At 47.4% G+C, this 16,358-nt stretch overlaps 1 protein-coding gene across 1 annotated transcript in view; it reads left to right on the top strand.

The window, feature by feature from the left end:
• Positions 1-16,358, top strand: part of IL1RAPL2 (interleukin 1 receptor accessory protein like 2) — a 737,235-nt gene that overhangs the window by 394,395 nt on the left and 326,482 nt on the right. Inside the window, exon 5 of the mRNA XM_084813734.1 lies at positions 2,860-3,133. Coding sequence (XP_084669860.1) covers positions 2,860-3,133 — 274 coding nt within the window. The remainder of the gene's footprint in view (positions 1-2,859; positions 3,134-16,358) is intronic.

Raw genomic sequence — 16,358 nt, 5'->3', positions numbered from 1 at the left:
GTTTCAAGCTGGAGTCTTTTTCCAGCCCTACCTGGAGATCCCAAGGACTGAATCTGGGACCTTCTGCATGAAAAGGATGCACTCTACCACTGAGCTACAGCCCTTCCCCCTGCATGCTGGGTCATCTTGGCCTAGTCACACTCTGTTTCAGACTAATTTCTTTTGTGGAGTTTTTAAGAGCATAAGAATTTCCCTGCTGGCTGAGACCAATGTTTCATCTCATCTGGCTCCCCAGAGCAGGTGCTGAGATGCCTTGGGTTGCCCCAGGGCACAATGCTCCATTCCTTTAGAGCCAGGAAGAGTCTAGGAGGAAGTGTGCACACTTCCAGATAGCAACTTTAAATACTCAGCCTCCCTTCCTGGTGTACTAATGGTGAGCCGCTGGTGTGAGGAGCCCTGGTTCACATGGGAGGTGACTATATGGATTTTATTTCCCACACCAGCATGGTTCCTCCCAGGGGGGAGCAGCTGTAATATAGGCCAAGTGGTTCTGTGGCAGAAAAGAAAATGAGCTGTTGTTGAGTAAAGTACAATATGGAACATACAAAGTGGGGCTGTGAACTGCTTTGGGCCCAAGCCTGAAGGCAAAGTGGGGTTCTTTGGGCTGCTTCGGGACACTTTTGAGGTGGGATGGAGGGGGTACATGAAGTGGGTCAAGTCACCCTGAAATGTGCTTTGGAGTGATCTGGAAACTTAGCTGTGCTGCCACTGCTGCTGCCCAGCCGCTCAGACCCCAGCTCCTTATCTGGGCCCTCAGGATGTGCACCAGCAGCCGTTGTCTTCTTCCAGGGAGTCTCATATATATTATAAATATAAATTTCCAGAAATAGATCCTGTGCAAATGGCAGCCGTCAAGCAATCGAGTACTGATGGTGTTACAGCTGCTATTTGTGCAGAATCTATTTCTGGAAATACAGGAAGTCTCCATTTTAGAATGCTGATTCCCTGAAAGAAGAGGATGGCTGGTGACATGCGTCTTGAGGCCCAGGGAAGGAGCTGGGGGCTTGCACGGCATGGAGGGTGGGGGCGTTTGGGGGGGAAGTGGGATTCAGACATCCGAATCTGCTCCAGAGACAGAAGTGGGTCGCCCCCTCCCCGAATCAGCCCGAAGCAGGCCAGGCCTGCCTCAGAAGCCCCAAAGCGGCCTCTGAAGCGAGTCGTGGGTCTCTGCACAGCCCTAAGACAAAGCTGGTATTTGCCTGTCTTCTACCTATACGGAGTGACTGCCATATTGCACATGCGTCCTGCAGCCTCACTCCTGTACCTACCTAGGGCCAAAAAAGACCTTACCAGTAATTTGCAGTAGAAATGGCAGGCACTGCGGGGGGTGGGGGTGGGATGATAACCTGTATCAGGCCCATACTAAGGGGATAGGGACAAAGCCCTGGAGTTTGTAATGGGATCCCTCCACCTACTCTAGAGTAAAAATGATAGAAAGTAATGTCTGTTTGAGCTCCCTCTTATACACTCAAGCACATCTCTGAACTGGGTTCCAAAAACCAAACAAACAAAACTTATATGCTTGGCTTGAAGTCAAAATTAAACCTGCTGTGGATTTTGTCACTACCCCAAATCAATATTTTACATGAAACACAGCTAATTAGAGGGTGGGAAAAGGTGACTGGAGGGTGTGATTTTGAGCTCACAGGCTTGGCTTGATTTTCTTCAAACAGAGAAATGTAATCACGAAACTGGTCGATTAGGTCAAGTGGTTGAGGTGAAACGCACTTGATTTTTTAATTAATAAAGGAGCATTTTGGAGGCAGAAGAGAAGAAAACCTAGAGAGGGATGGGGCATTGGGAATGAATAAGGCCACCATCATCCTGTAATACATTTAATGTTTATGTCAAAATCAGGAATGTAATTCATCACTTTTTCACTTGGTCTCTATTCTTAACATGGAGTAGTAAATGAAAACATATTAGTTCCCCTTTCTTTAGGGCTGAGATGAATCTTTATGTGTTTCCTGGGTTGTTCAGTGTTGATTTTTGCATTTTCAAGTTTAATGCAGAAAGCTGCAGAGGATGGGACCTAGCTTGTTTTTAAACTTTGAGGGTGGTTTCTAGAAAAACAGCTGTTTTGCTCTACTACACATTTGACTAGGGATGTGTGAGAAATACGTTCAGTGCAAACTTACCAAATTCACACTTCTTGAACCTCCACCTGAACCGGAATGCAATTAGATGTCGAAATCCATGCATTCCCAAAGTTTGCAATGCAGCTTGCAAAAACAAAGCAAAACATATGTTTGAAAAACTGCACGCAAAAATGTATTTGCATTATTGTTTGACCACCATTTGGTGGAAAGACTGGATACAAATTTAACAAAATAAATAAGTTCAGAGAAATTCTTGAGCCTTTGGACCAATGGGGAGCTGTGTAGCTCCTGAGCTGGTGTGAAAGGGAAGGCTTACATGGCATAAGTAGAAGGAATTGTCCATGCTTCTCCACAGTTCTTCTGAGCCAGGTACAAGCTCAGCAACTGGACAGCTTCCTTTGTTTCCATTCAAGCCCATTCCTCTACCATAGGTACGGTAGGTTTATCCTACAGAATGTACGCTTCCGTGGCAGGGATTTGTTTTTTTTTTATTGTTTTATTCTGTATACAGTGCCATGTACATTGATGGTTCTATCTAATATCTAATGTCAGGCTATTATACTTTTTGCAACAACTTTTTCCGATGAACATCTTAAGATATGTACCTGGGAATTTCTGGACATAGCCCATTAATAAAGTTAATGCATCATATTGTAACTCTACTCCTGTTCTCCTTTGTAAACTTCTCTAATCTAGGATATGCCCCAAACATGTAAGGCTTTTTTTTTTCATTTGTTGTTGTTGTTCCTTTTGCTTTCAGTGGATGGTTGTATTGACTGGTTAGTGGATCTCAAGAAATACATGTCTCTGGCAGGAGAGCCAATTCGAGTGAAATGCGCCCTTTTCTACAGCTACATCCGGACTAACTACAGCATGGCTCAAAGCACAGGACTTCGGCTTATGTGGTACAAAAACAAAGGAGACATGGAAGAGCCCATTATCTTCTCTGAAGTGAGGATGAGCAAAGATGAAGACTCGATTTGGTTTCATGCAGCAGAGGTTCAAGACAGCGGGTTCTACACCTGCGTGTTAAGGTGCGTCTTGTGATCAACTCTTCCATAGGCTTCTGAATTTTAAAAAGAGTGTTGGTTAATTTAAGATTCAGAGAACCGGGAAATGAAAATCACATTTCCTAAAGCACTGTACTGTCTGTCACATCTGGCCTTATAAAGCTGATCAAATCTGCAGCCTAGAAGAAGCTGTTAATCTTCAAGGTGACTCAGGCACCTTAAACTTTTCTTCCCATCCTTCCGGAAGCCGGGTTAATAGGTGAGACACTGATAGGGATGTCAGAGAAATCCACCACGGACCCCAATGAGTCCATGGCAGAAAGGTTCCCTTACCTCTGCCTTCCTGTGGAATCCTCCCTGGCCGGATCCTCCCCACCGGCAGCTCCAATGGCGGCTGTATTGCTGGTGCTCTGGAGCCGGCTGGCGGCTCCGCAGAATCGCTGTGGAGAGGAGCCAGCCGGCGAAGATTCCAGGGTGAGGGACGGATCACCTCCCTGCAAGGGCATATTCCCCAGTGGAGAAGCAGGTAGGGAATCCGCCCATCCCTAGACACCAGCTTTTCAATTTATTATTTAATATGGTATTGTCAGTGCACATGGTGCTTTGCAGAGTAAACACAAGCAAAAATAAAAAAATAGGTCTCTGCTCCAAGGAGGTTACAATCTAAATTTTAGGTGGGAGGGAAGGAGTGGGGAGAGGCAAGTGTAACGTCTGAGAGAGACAACAGAGGAATGGGAGAGAGTTCATGAGGGATGGGTGATAGCAAGCGCTGTTCTACATACCTGTAGGTAGGGATGGGTAAACAAGCAATGTACAAGATTGCTAAGGTCCTCCAAATATCGTCTCTGCTGATCTCGTGCCTGCCCAAATCCTGCTTGTGATCACTGCTCACTCCGTGCAATCAGGAAACTTGTGCAAATTGAGCAGCAAGCTTCCACAAATTCGCACAGGTTTCCCCAAATTTGTGCATGTTTTCTAATTTGCATAACTTCTCTCTATAGGTTAAAGTTGGGCTGATTCAGTCTATGGAGGAGATTTGTGCAAATTAGGAAAATTGCGCCAATCAAATTGGGAATCGGGAACAAGATGAATGGGAGCACGTGCCTGACAATTTACAAATAGGGATGTAAGAATTACTTACGTGCCGTTCCAGCGGGGGGGGGTCTGCAGGGGGGGAGGCAATCCTCCCGGAATCCTTGCCAGCTGGCTCTGCTCCATGGCGATTCCGTAGAGCTGCCAGCCAGCTCCGAAGCCCCAGCAATACGGCCGCCATTGCTGTATCACTGGCTGGACTGATGAACTGCGGACGCAAATGGCATCCAGCGTAGCGGACACCATTTGCGTCCCTGCTCTTTGACATGATAGGCTGCGTAAATCTTTACGTAGCCTATCGTGTGAAGGAACAGGGATGCAAACACGCCATTCGCGTCCCTGTTCCTTCACGCAATAGGCTACGTAAAGATTTATGTAGCCTATCATGTCAAAGAGCAGGGACGCAAATGGTGTCCGCTATGCCAGATGCCATTTGCATCCGCAGTTCGTCAGTTCAGCTGGCAATACAGCAATGGTGGCTGTGTTGCTGGGGCTTCAGAGCTAGTGGCAGGCAGGATCCACCGGCGAGGACTTTGCAGGGGAGGCGGAGGTAGGAGACCTGATCCTCCACAGACTTCAGGGGGATTCAATAGAATCCAGCCTCACTGGGGTCCATGGAGGATTTCTCCGCCATCCCTATTTACAAATATTTTCAGTGGACACATGCTCACACTTGCACTTGGAGCTTCAAACGGGGAATGACTGCATGTTTTGCAAGGAAAAACAAAATTCTCATACATTCCTACTTGTAGCACAGGGGTGTTGAACCACTTTCAGCTGGAGGACCAATTTCCATTTCAGAGATGTTCTTGGGTGAGAGGGGGAGGCATTCCAATGGTGGACTCTGGGGCTTTTCCTCATCCTGAGTCTTGAGTCTCCCACATTCAAAAATGTCATGCCAACAAAACAGGGAGGGGTGTTAACCCATGTTCAGTGCAAGGGCATGCACCAGCCAAACTGCCTGCATCAGAAAGGGTGGGGGGGAAATCAAATGACATGGGCAGAGGAAATGTAAACTGACACAGAAGGGAGCAAAGGCATGATACACTTGCAATTTGGGGGCTTAATTTAGGAAGAGACAGACTTCTGTGTTTCTCTGGATTCCTCCTGGGATCAGCATGAGTCCACCAGAGTTTGTTGTTATAGGTAACAATAAATATTTGTTTGGAAAGATTGTTTTCTGACTACAAGAGGTCTGACCTTCCTATACACACACTGCTGTATATTCATAACATATTTTGCCTACAGAATTCTTGAATGCCGTGGTCTGTAAGGATATGCACAGTGTGCTCCTGGGTGTCGCCATGGGAGAGAAGACCTGGCCCTCTACACACATGCCCCAGCCATCTTCACATGCTACGCTGGCCTACCTTGCATTCTGCACATGTGAAGGCCTTTGACCCTGTTGCTGAGGTGAAAAACTCTTGTTGTGCAAGTGTGCAATCCGATGAGCCTTTGCACTAGGGATGTGCGAACCCACCCCCGTCTGGGTTCTCCAGGTGCCCACCCAGCCCCTTCTCCTGCTCTCCTGTCCTCGGATCGTGCTCGAGCCTCTCTCGCACTCTGTGAGCAGCCCACACTCACCCCAGCAGCTTCCTCGAACTCTGCGGTTGCCATTTTTTGAAAAATAAAATGGCGATCGCAAAGTGCACATGTTGGTGTATGCATGAAAATGTGCATTTTTGCAAGTGTGCATATTTGTGTATGCGCAAAAATGCACATTTGCGCAAAAGGCGCATTTTTGCACACGTGCAAATATGTGCATTCGTGGAAATGTGGATTTTCGCATATGCAAATATGCACTTTCGCAAAATGTGCATTTTTGTCATTTTTTCAATTGCCATTTTATTTCTCAAAAAATGGAGACCGCAAAGCTTGATGAGGCTGCTGGGGTGTGAGTAGGCCATTCACCGAGCGTGGGCAGGGGGCGAGCAGGGGAAGAGGCTTGGTGAGTGGGGATCAGGGGTGCAGGCAGGGGCAGTTCCGCTGGATTCCCGGATGGAATCGGGCTCCTGTGCCATCCCTACTTTGCATATATGCAGACGGCTGGTGCATGCATGTAGTAAATTTCAAGGCAATAATGACCTGTTCTACATGCATGGCGCACTGGTCACAATTGGTCTCATACACCGCTGCCTCACTTGAGGTCGGTGGGCTTGATTTTGTGCTCGAGATGAAGGATGCATTTCAGAGCTTTGCTGAATAGGGCTCATTTAACAAGCAAAGTGCCTCTTCTAAACAGACATTGACACCAGGGATCAGGAAGGTCATGCGATGTTCTCTTAAAACGAATGAGCCCGCCTTTAAGTGTACCCAAGAGAACTTTAAAATGCAGAGCAGTCTGAACAGTCTTCCAACCCAAACTGCCTCTGTTCCAAGGGCAGGGGCGCTGACAGGCAAACAAATGGAACAGTCTGGGTCATGGCTCCGATATGCCTCTGCCTGACCTCTGTCCAGCACCTCTCTTGTGGGCCCCTGACGGGATTGCATGTTTTTGTTGTTGTCATTGTCTGAGATGATTGCCCATCATGTTAAAATGTTTGCTGTGCTATAAGCAGTGGATTTTGCTGAGATTTACACTTTTCCTCTATGACTGCAGAAGGATCAAAGACCCTCTCCTGTAAGGCTAGTGGGGCCCCAGGTACCTTACCCCCCTTGCTCAAAATGGCAGCTTGAAACAAATTGAAGGAGCTGCAAAGTTGGTTTGGAAGCACTGGAACATAGGAACCCAGGAAGCTGCCTTATACTGAGTCCGATCATTGGTCCATCTAACCCAGTATTGTCAACACTGACTGGCAGTGGCTCTCTGGGGTTTCAGCAGGATTCTTTCCTCACCCTGCCTGGAGAAGCCAGGGATCGAACCTGGGACCTTCTGCATGAAAAGCAGGGCCTCTATCGCACTGAGCTATGGCCCCTCCCAACTGCTGTGCCACTGCTGTTGAAGATTCAGGGGTGTTACTGCAGCTTCCAGCCCAACATGGATCAGGTGATGCCAGGGGCCAATAGGGTTGTATCTGGCCTTATAAACCCTAAGACTGGTCTGTCTACTCAGACTGAGCCATTTGTCATGCAGGAGCCATCTCAGCTGCTTGCAAACTGATTATCCCTGCTTGGCTCCTTGCTCAATCACTTGCCAACTTCAGGCCACCATCCCTGACATGTCTGTTTGCCAAATATGTTACCTCTTGGGTATGAGTGGCTATATCTGTGTAAGGATGGCTCAGATAGGGATGTCAGTTACGAAACACTTACCTGGTTTCGTCCAGGGACATCCACGGTGGGGGGGAGACACTCCGTCCCTCCCCCCGAAATCGTCCCTGGCCAGCTCCGCTCCATGGCGACTCCACGGAGCCGCTGGCCGGGGCTGCCCGCAGCCGGACATCCGGCCGCTGATGGGCTGCACAGGGACATAAATGGCGGCCGCCATAGCATCTGCCATTTGTGTCCTTGTCTTTTGCCATGATAGGCTATGTAAATATATACGTAGCCTATCATGGCAAAAGACAGGGACGCAAATGGCGTAGTGGCCGCCATTTGCGTTCCCGCCTATTGCCGTGATAGGCTATGTAAATATTTACGTAGCCTATCACAGCCCTCTGCAGGGACGCAAACGGCGTCCCTGCGTTAGCCATGATAGGTTACGTAAATACTTACATAGCCTATCACAGCCATTCGTGGGAAGGCAAATGGTGACCGCAGACGCAGCAGCCATTCGCAGAGCACCGGATGGCCGCAAACAGGTAGGCTCCATTCAGGGCCCATTTCGGGGGGTGGCAGGGGGGGTTGCTTTGTTCCACCATGGATTCCAGGGGGCCAAAGGCACTGGAATTCAGCCTCCCTGGAATCCGTGGCGGAATTCTCCAACATCCCTAGATGTCAGAGAAATCCGCTGCGGATTCAAATGAGGCCAGATTCTTTGGAATCTGGCCTCAGGAATCCGCAATGGATCAGGACCACTTACCTCTGCTCCAGGAGGACTGGAGGAGGAACAGCACTCAGCTGCTTCTTCCAGCCAGAGCCATTCACCTCCTCCTTGTCCCTGCTGATTGCCTTTAAAAAAAAAGTCTTAAAAAAAATGGTGATCGGGAGGATGTGCCCATAGACTTATATGCAAAATGGAGCAGTGAATCTTGCGTATAAGCCTATGGACACATAGACTTATATGCAAGATTCATGACTCTATTTGCATATAAGTCTATTGGCACATCCTCCCGATCGCCTTTTTTTTTTTTTTTAAGGCAATCAGCAGGGACAGGGAAGAGGCGATCGGCTCTGGCTGGCTGGAGGGAAGGTAAGCACCCCCAAGCCAGTCCCCCCCACCCAGATTCCGAGAGGAGTGGAACCGCTCTGGAGGATTCCAGGGGGGAGGAATAGATCACCTCCCCCTCCCACGGATTCCCCACCAGAACAGATGGTGGGGAATCCGTACACCCCTAGGCTCAGATGATGTTCTCTCTGAAGGCTGGCTCAAGTGATTATGAATTTAATTAATGTTTCTATATGTTGTACTGCATGTGTGTGTGTGTGTGGGGGGGAATTATGTTTCCTCTGTGAGGAATTGTAGTCTCCTTTCCCTGTTTTATATAGCTGAATGTAGTGACAGAAAGGGGCTGAAAGTGGGAAAACTGTTGGGGGAAAAGCACATACTGACCATCCTCGAACTTTGGGACAGTGTGCGATCTGGGTCAGGGAAGGAATTGGATTCCCCCCTCAAGAGTTTCCACCTCAACAGTTTTCTCTATACAAGTGAATGGACACTTTAAATCCATCCATTTGTATGAAAGAAGGGAATGGAATCACATAAGGTCCACTGGAGGAGGCAGAGCCAGCCCTACCATTAGGCAGAGTGAAGCAGTTGCCTCAGGAGGCAGATTCTGGGAGACAGCAGCAAGGTGTTGAAGGACCTGCTATGCATCCCCTAAGCTAGCCCTCTGCCTTCAGGAATGGTGGACAATGGTATCCTATTGCCAGATGTAAAGAAAGAGTCAACTACCAGCCCAGTCAGCTTTTGTACACAAAATGGGAAGGGGGACCATCTTGCCCTTCACCTCAGGCAGCAGAATGTTTTGGGCTGGCCCTGGGAGGAGGGCATAGTTGCCCCTAGAGTTTCAGACCCTAGTATCCCAAGGGTTTGTGTTCTCCTTTAGGGAATGTCCTGATTAGCCTCAAAACTGGCTGCCTCAAACAGATGACAGTCACCTCTATAGACCATTTTGTTGGGTTAGTCCTACATTTAAGGTGGTGGTCTGCAAATCAGTAATGGTGAAAGAGGTTCTGTCAAGTTTCCCCTTATAACCTGGACCCCCTGAGGAACTCCTTAAGGATCTCTTGCCTCCTTAAGAGTCCCACCTTCCTTCTTGTACCTTCCCCTTTCCAATAGCATGGGGGACAGGCTGTAGGCGTGGGGTGATTGACACTCTAGTTGTTGTTTATTTGTTCAGTTGCTTCCGACTCTTTGTGACTTCATGGACCAGCCCACGCCAGAGCTTCCTGTTGGCCACCGCCACCTCCAGCTCCCCCAAGGTCGAGTCCGTCACCTTCAGAATATCATCCATCCATCTTGCCCTTGGTCGGCCCCTCTTCCTTTTGCCTTCCACTTTCCCTAGCATCAGCATCTTCTCCAGGGTATCCTGTCTTCTCATTATGTGGCCAGAGTACTTCAGTTTTGCCTTTAATATAATTCCCTCAAGTGAGCAGTCTGGCTTTATTTCCTGGAGTATGGACTGGTTTGATTTTCTTGCAGTCCAAGGCACTCTCAGAATTTTCCTCCAACACTCTAGACATAGGGTTTAACCACAACAGTTTACTGGTAAATTAAAGCAAGCAAATCACAACTAAGGTATTTATACCATAGAGCTGAGTGATACAAAAGCCATTAAGAGAAAATAAAAGTTGCAGAACACAAGTTCATTTAGCCTTGCTGTAGTTAATCTTCTCCAAGCTGCTTCTTCCTGCTCCCTCTTTGTGCTCTTCTTTTCCTAACTCTGCTCTTACTTCTCTGGTCTTTCTGACTCTCTCTTTTTATACTGTCCTCCCTCAAAACTGAAAGTACTGCTTCAAACCTGAAGAAATGAAACTTAACTGGGGAAATGAAACTACTCCTCTCAGGGATATCCCCTCCCAACAAAAAAAAACCCCAAGCCTCTAAGCCTGACCTTTTTCCTTTCCTTGCCTCTGTAGGCCTCAAACCTTCACAGGTTATTCTAAGATCTCTTTTTTTTAAAAGTCTTGCAGTGCAACCCTGTGCGTGTTTACTTGGAAGTATGTCCCATTTCATTCCATGGAGCTTACTCCTAAGTTATTGCATAAATAGGACTGCAGCCTTAATTTAATTGCAGTAGTGACCTTACATTAAAACCTCTGTTATTCAGCATCCTTATGGAGAATATCAGCACAACACAAGGCAACTGTCATTCCAATAACCATTTTGTGGTCTGTACAGTAGTAAGCACAAAGTGACATCCACATTTGAAAAGGATTGCATTATATCACAATAACCTATTTAATCACATTTATCGTGATGATTTATTTATTTATTTATTTACAATATTTATATACTGCTCCACATCAAAGATTTTGGAGCAGTGAACAAGATAAAATAATAAAACCCCATAATTAAAACATTTTAAAAGAACAGATTTTAAACATAATAAACCATGGCTGGTCACTCAGGGAAAGCCTCTCAAAATAACATCTTCAGTAGGTGCCAAAAGCAACACAGCATTGGTGCCTGTCTGACCTCCAAACACAGGGAATTTCACAGGAAGGGGGCCACCACATGGAAGGCTCTCTTCTTGGTAGAGTCCAACCGGGCCATAGGTCCATGTGGAACCATGAGGAGTGAACCCTCAGATGGCCTCAGTGACTGGGCAGGTTGGTAAGGGAGAAGACACTCTCTCAGGTATCCTGGTCCCAAGTTGTTTAGGGCTTTGTATACTAGTACCAAAACTTTAAACCTGGCCTGGTAGCAAAAAGGCAGCCTGTGCAGTTCCCTGATCATGATGATGATGCCAGACCTATTATATGGGCATGCATCTTTTATTCTTACCTATTTCCCATTTTCTTCTTTTTTAAAAAAAGTGTCTGAGCACTCTGTTTCTTGGCATGATGCCTTCTAATTATACATAGAAGACCACATTTCTTGCTTCAATGCATTTATTTCTTCTCCCCTTTCTGGAAATTTGGCAACGTATCCTTGTTTTCATTGTTTGTAAAATGATAGGTGGCTTAAAATAGTGGAGGATCTGACTATCAGTAATGCATTTTCATTTCATTAAATTGGGGCTTGATTACATGGGGGGGGGGAATAATCAGGCATTAGCTGCAGGCTGCCCATGCTTTTGCTCTCCTAATTCCAGACTGATCATCCAAAATATATACATTTTTTTCTTCTTCTGGGTAAGCAGATGCTTGCACTTTAAAGTTAATAAGCTTGAATTGTCTGTCTTGGCTATGAACCAGAGCAGGTCAAAATGTTGTTAAAATCCAACCCCTACAGCTGGAGAAGAAGCAGGTACTGTAAGCAACAGAGAGGCAGGTGGCCCATAGATAGTCAGTCAGTCTGAAGCCACAGAGAAATATCCTCAATGACATGTTGCCCAGATGGAAGCACTACATCAGACCTTGGAGCTATATAGCAGCCAGTGGCACAGAATTGGCTCTCTAGGGTCACCTGATTCCTATGACCAGAAGGATTCTGGTTGATGGTGCTAGAATCCTATTGGTGCGGTTCCCTCTTTCCTGGTATCTCTGGTAGGAATGGCTGTAGCTGAGTGGTAGAGCTTTTCTTTGCTTGCTGAAGATCTCAGGTTCAGTCCCTGACACATCCAGGTAAGGCTGGAAAATACTCCTGTGTGAAACCTTTGGAAGCTATTGGCAGTGGTATAGACAATACTGAGTTAGATGGACCAATGGTCAGACGCTTCTAATCTCTGGAGATGCAGGAGAAGGGAATCTGTGCAGGACATGGATGACTCTTCATTCAACCCCTGAAGTACGCAACTCCTACCTAAATTCTACCTTAGAGTCTTACTGTAAGCAGCACCCTCTTTGGAATACTCGTGGACTGGATTTTTGGTGTGAAGGACTGGATGTTTGGTGGGAAAGTTGCTGAAATAGGAAGCTGGGGGTGGGGATGGATAGTGGGTGCTTTCCAGCAAAAGGCTGGGCACTTTTAGGTCTCATTTATATAAGTAGGTTAGGCATGGTCTTGGCTTCCTAGGGATGTCAGAGAATTCTGCCACGGAACTCGGTGAGGCCAAATGCCAGTGCATTCGGCCCCCCGAAATCTGTGGCAGAACGAAACCCCCTGCCTCCCCACCCTGCGAAAGGCATGCGAAACAGAGCACTTACCTGCTGCTGTTCACGCTGCTTTGTGAATGGCGGCCGCATCTGCGGCTGCCGTTCGCTTCTTCCTTATAGCCATGATAGGCTATGTAAATACTTATGTAGCCTATCACGGCTACCACAGGGACGCCATTTGCATCCCTGTGGAGGCCGTGATAGGCTATGTAAGTATTTACGTAGCCTATCAGGGCAAAAAAAAAAAAAGGAAACGCAAATGGCAGTGGCTATGGTGGCCACTATATGTGTTCCCTTTTTTTTTTGCTGTGATAGGCTACGTAAATATTTATGTAGCCTATTACGGCAAAAGACAGGGGTGCAAATGGCAGCCACTATGCCATTTCCATCCCTGTCTTTTGCCGTAATAGGCTACGTAAATATTTACGTCGCCTATTACGGCAAAAAAAAGGGAATGCAACTGGCGGCCACCGTAGCCACCGCCATTTGTGCTCCTTTTTTTTTTTTTTGCTGTGATAGGCTACGTAAATATTTATGTAGCCCATTACGGCAAAGGTGGTGGCTACGGTGGCCGCCATTTGCGTCCCTGTGCAGGCTGCCCAGCGGCCAGATGTCCGGCTGCGGGCAGCCCCAGCCAGCAGCTCCACGGAGTCGCCACGGAGCAGAGCCAGCCAGGGAGAATTTCAGGGGGAGGGATGGAGCACCTCCCCCGCACCGCGAATGTCACCCTTCGAAAAGGTAAGTGACTTTCGTACATCCCTACTTCCTACTGAAAGCAATAGGACTTTAAAGCATTTCGCTTTGACTGGGTTATGGCTAATGTGTGCATACCAGCTCTAAAGAGGTCAAGCAAGAGCCATGGATGGCCATACCACACAGCTAGACCTAGAGTGTCTGTTTCTCAGCCCAGGGTCCCAGAAGTCAGTTGCTGGAGCTGGAAGCTGAAAACACTGAACTCTGTTGTCTAGCAGGTACTGCTCTGTTGACCAAGTAGAAAGCCAGGCTTCTAGTACATAGGCCAGGGTTGCCCAGTCTGGATGCTTTGTAATGCCTCCCAATCTCATGCTCTCATCAGTGGTGGAGTGATACATTCGAAGTGCAGGAGCTCATCATAACAGTCCCCATAAACATGCCCTGAGGAGAGTTCAAAATTGCAGGCCACTGTATTGATCCATATTGCCAGACCAGTCCTAGCAGTTTTGGTCTCCACCTGGAGCAGGCCTTTTGTAAAGCGAATGGGTCTGAATTGCCCATTCAGCCAGGACCAAGCCACCCCAAAATACTTGGCATTGCAACAGCGAACGATATAGTGTTGTTGGGGAACTTCATTGCACCCCGGTTACTATGAGGGTTGCAAATCAGCTCAGATAGAACAGGGAATTCTTGGGGTGGGGCAGATGACGTCATCATCCCTGCTAAGTAAGACGTGCCTGCACTGTATCCCAACAAGCTCTAGTTCCACTACACCACTGAGTCCAGTGGTGCTGTTCTGTACTTGCATAGGACTCTGAGGCCTGAGCAGTGGTGTCATGGAGAGGGACCCCAGGGGATCTCCGCTCTGGCACTTCTTTCAGAACGAGAGCAGTGGCATCATCTGCTGGAGTATTGGGGTAATTGATGGTCCTTCCTTTATCTGGCAAGTAAAAGAGGTGATAGCAAGGGTTTCTGGATTGCTGTTGTTTTTGACAGATGTAGCTTAACGGATGTCCCAGAATGAGGAAAATAATCAAACGGAAGCTGCATACTTCTTTCTTTTTCTTTGATAGAGGTCCTGCTTCAAGCTACCAGTTTAAATGGTAGCACTTTCCAAGTTTATTTGCATTTTTAATTAAAAGCTAAAGATTGCGTTTCAGCTGGTTGAAAATATTGTGTTAAAACTCAGAGCTTTTCTACATGAGGCATTTATTGTGTACCGATCATTCCATACTCATGGTTGTTAATGGGTTCTTTAGACGATGTTGTGAACCCTTCCAGTTTCCCTTCTGTTTTCAAACAGGACTTCTGGTCAGTTTTTTTTAGGGCAGGGGAAATGCGATGTCATTTGTGAAAACAAAAGGAAACACTTTCCCCACTTGTTTAATTGTGCTACTCTGCTATAACACAGTGCTACCTGGAGCTTATGTAGTGGAAAAGCAGGAAAGGAAACACTCTTCTTGTAGTGCCTGGATCTCAGCTCTGTGATGAAACTGAAAGCAGATATATATAGCAGATTAATAGCCTTGTATAGAAAAGTTCTCCATGTGTTTTAAAAGTTGAACCCATGCAGACAGAAGTAAGCACCGCTAAGTTCAAGGGAGCTTATTTCCAAACAGGTATGCATCCTGATCCTAACAACTTCAAAATTTACCACTACACCACTGGGCTTGAACCCACACAGTCCCACATAGGGATGTGTATATCAGGAAAACCCAAGGTCATTGAAGTCCTACGAATTCCACCTCAAAGCTCATCCCAGCTTATGTCTGCAGCAGATTGCAAGCTTTGTTTTTTTTCGATTCACACAAGAACGTGTGCTTATCTTCATATACATTTTCTCAAATGCCCACACCAATTGTGCACGTTTTTGAAATGTATGTTTTTCTCCCATTGATTAAAGCAGGTCTGTGCACGTTTTTCAAATGTACAGATTTTTTTCCATAGGCATTTTTCAAACGTACTAATTTTTAAATGCATTTTTCATTTTGTACAGAGAATTGCATCACAAGCTTGGAAATATGTGGGCTTCGACTGCAGATTGCATGTAGGTCTGTGTTTGGTTCCACAAGGTGCAAACCCGTTAAATTCTGATAAAAAACAAACTAACACTAATTTGTCATACATCTCTAGTCCCAAGAAACACAGTACTAACCCAGGTTCAAGTAGGGATGTATGAAAATCACTTACCTTTCGGGGATTATGCTGATGGTGTGGGGGGAGGCGTTCCGTCCCTCCCCCCGGAAAACTCGCTGGGGGGGGAGGTGCTCCGTTCCTCTCCCCTCGGAATCCTGGCCGGCCAGCTGTGCTCCGCAGCAATTCTGCGGAGCCGCCGGCCAGCTCCGCCAGCAGCCAGACATCCAGCCGCTGGCTGGCAGGGACGCAAATGGCGGCGGCTGTAGCCGCCGCCGTTTGCGTCCCTGCAGTCATCCGTGATAGGCTACATAAATCTTTACGTAGCCTATCATGGCTGATTAAAAACAAAAAACGCGCATACGCAAATGGCGGCGCCCATGGCCGCCGCCATTTGCGTTCCTTATTTTGGCACGTCTTAGTCTATGTAAAGATTTACGTAGAGTAAGACGGCGAAAATAAGGGGGACGCAAATAGCGTAGCATCCACGCTATTTGCGTTCCCCTTATTTTCGCCATCTTAGTCTACGTAAATGTTTACGTAGACTAAGACGTGCCAAAATAAGGAACGCAAATGGCGGCGGCCATGTTTTTTAAAAAAATCTTTACGTAGCCTATCACATTTTTTTTTTAAAACCTGGAAATGGCGGCGGTGGCAGCCGGTCAGAAGACCGGCCGCCGCAGCCGCCGCTGCCGAACTGCCGCCGGAGTCGCCACCGGAGCCGCCACCGCCAGGAAGATCTGCCCCAGGTAAGTCCCGTCCTGGGGGGGTGGGGGGTGGCAGGTCATTCCGCCACCGCTTTCGGGGGGCCGAATGCACTGGCATTCGGCCTCCCTGAGATCCGTGGTGGAACTTTCGTACATCCCTAGGTTCAAGCCACTATGCATAACTGAAGTGTTAATGTAGGGATGGACGAAAGTCCCTTACCTGATCCCGCAGCTTGCTTCGCGGTGGGGGGGAGGCGCTCCGTCCCTTCCCCCGAAATTCTGGCCGGGGGGAGGCGCTCCGCCCCTCCCCCCGAAATTCTGGC

This window comes from Heloderma suspectum, chromosome 9 (assembly GCF_057233095.1).
Source record: "Heloderma suspectum isolate Gila_16-S chromosome 9, 16-S_ref, whole genome shotgun sequence".
NCBI lineage: Eukaryota > Metazoa > Chordata > Lepidosauria > Squamata > Helodermatidae > Heloderma > Heloderma suspectum.
The sequence above is the reverse complement of the archived record's forward strand: the minus strand, read 5'-3'. Positions and strand labels throughout refer to the sequence as shown.